This window comes from Dipodomys ordii, unplaced genomic scaffold, assembly GCF_000151885.1.
Source record: "Dipodomys ordii isolate 6190 unplaced genomic scaffold, Dord_2.0 Scaffold18, whole genome shotgun sequence".
In the NCBI taxonomy this organism is placed as follows: domain Eukaryota; kingdom Metazoa; phylum Chordata; class Mammalia; order Rodentia; family Heteromyidae; genus Dipodomys; species Dipodomys ordii.
The window spans coordinates 19,657,469-19,659,027 of record NW_012267234.1 but is presented as its reverse complement, the minus strand read 5'-3'; the positions used below and the strand labels follow the sequence as shown (position 1 = coordinate 19,659,027).

At 57.7% G+C, this 1,559-nt stretch overlaps 1 protein-coding gene across 1 annotated transcript in view; it reads right to left on the bottom strand.

Annotated features, from left to right (window-relative positions):
• The window catches only part of Jph3 (junctophilin 3), a 40,096-nt gene extending 39,411 nt beyond the window's left edge, over positions 1-685 (bottom strand). Inside the window, exon 1 of the mRNA XM_013012714.1 lies at positions 578-685. Within this exon, the coding sequence (XP_012868168.1) occupies positions 578-685 (108 nt within the window). The remainder of the gene's footprint in view (positions 1-577) is intronic.
• Positions 686-1,559: the final 874 nt, after the last annotated feature.

The window sequence follows — 1,559 nt, the reverse complement described above, 5'->3', positions numbered from 1 at the left end:
CACTTCCGGCTTTTTTCTTTTTGCTTATGTGGTGCTGAGGAATCGAACCCAGGGCCTCAGGCATGCAAGGCAAGTGCTCTACCACTGAGCCATCTTCGCAGGCCCTGGTTTATTTTGTCCAGTTAACTGAGCAGGAAGTAAGGTCTGTTGGTGAACAAAAAAGCCACGTTCCGTGAATGTGTAAGGCACAAAGGGCACACACATCCTCACAAGATGTAGGTTCAAGACCTGGCTCCACCGCCACTTGCCGTGTGGCTTTGGGCAGTCATTTCATGGCTCTGTAAGGCGGAGACACAACAGTTCCGGCCAGAGATCAAGGGTCAGGGTCAGGCTGCCCGGCGCCCAGTGTGCACTTGGGAAGCGCGGTGCAGCTCCCTGCGGGGATCTCCGTGCGGGGATGCCAGCGCCCAGTGCACAAGCCCTGCCCTCACTGAGTGCTCTACATTTTCTCGCTTCCATTTTATTTCTGCTCTTTTTGCTGAGTTGGCAACCCGAAGCCGCGGATTGCAACTGAGCAGCTCCTGACAACAGTGGCAGGTCCCGAGTTCTAGGGAGCGCCTTGCCTTCCATCCCCGACCCTGCTGAGGTCCAGGCTCCATGCCTCTCCTCCGGGCTCGCCGTGGCCATCTTGCTCTCTGAATGCTGGTCGTAGAGGCCCCTGTGCCACCTGGAGGCCATTACCCATGGGGCCACAGGGCTGGACAGGAGCTCTCCAGCGCCGCACACACACAGCACCACCCAGCAACTCAAAAACCGGAGCCAGAGAGAGAGAAAGCTATCCCACGTGCAGAATCGCGTGGCCTCTTTGAGCCCGGGCTTTGAGCCCAGGGCCGGGCTGCCCACCTCACCCTAGTTACCGCCAGTGACCCTCCTGCCTACAAAAGCAGGTGTCCCACCTGGGTGAACAGCCTCACCAATCAGAAGGCACCAGCAGGCCGAGTTCCCGCCCAGGGCTGTCTGGTGCGCGCACTGTGTGCATGGCGGGCACGTTCTGACCTCGGATACCACCGCTCCCTTGCCTTTGGTGATGGTGATGGCCGTGATGGGTGGTAATGAGTGGTGGTGGTGAGGGTGTGGATGTGACAGATGGGAGTAACGATGATGGTGGTGATGGTGGTGGTGGTGGTGGTGGTGATGATGATGGTGGTGGTGGTGGTAGTGATGATGATGGTGGTGATGGTGGTGATGGTGCTGGTGATAGTGCTGGTAATGATGGTGGTGGTGCTGGTGATAGTGCTGGTACTGATGGTGATGGTGGTGGTGATGGTGGCTGTGGTGGTGATGGTGATGCTGGTGCTGGTGGTGATGGTGATGCTGGTGATGATGGTGGTGATGGTGATGGTGGTGGTGGTGCTGGTGCTGGTGGTGGTAATGGTGGTGGTGATGGTGGTGATGATGATGGTGATGATGGTGGTGATGATGATGGTGATAGTGCTGGTGATGATGGTGGTGATGGTGCTGATGGTGATGTGCTGGTGGTGCTGGTGGTGGTGGTGATGGTGGAGGTGGTGGTGATGGTGGTGGAGGTGGTGGTGGTGATGGTGATGATGGTGGTGATG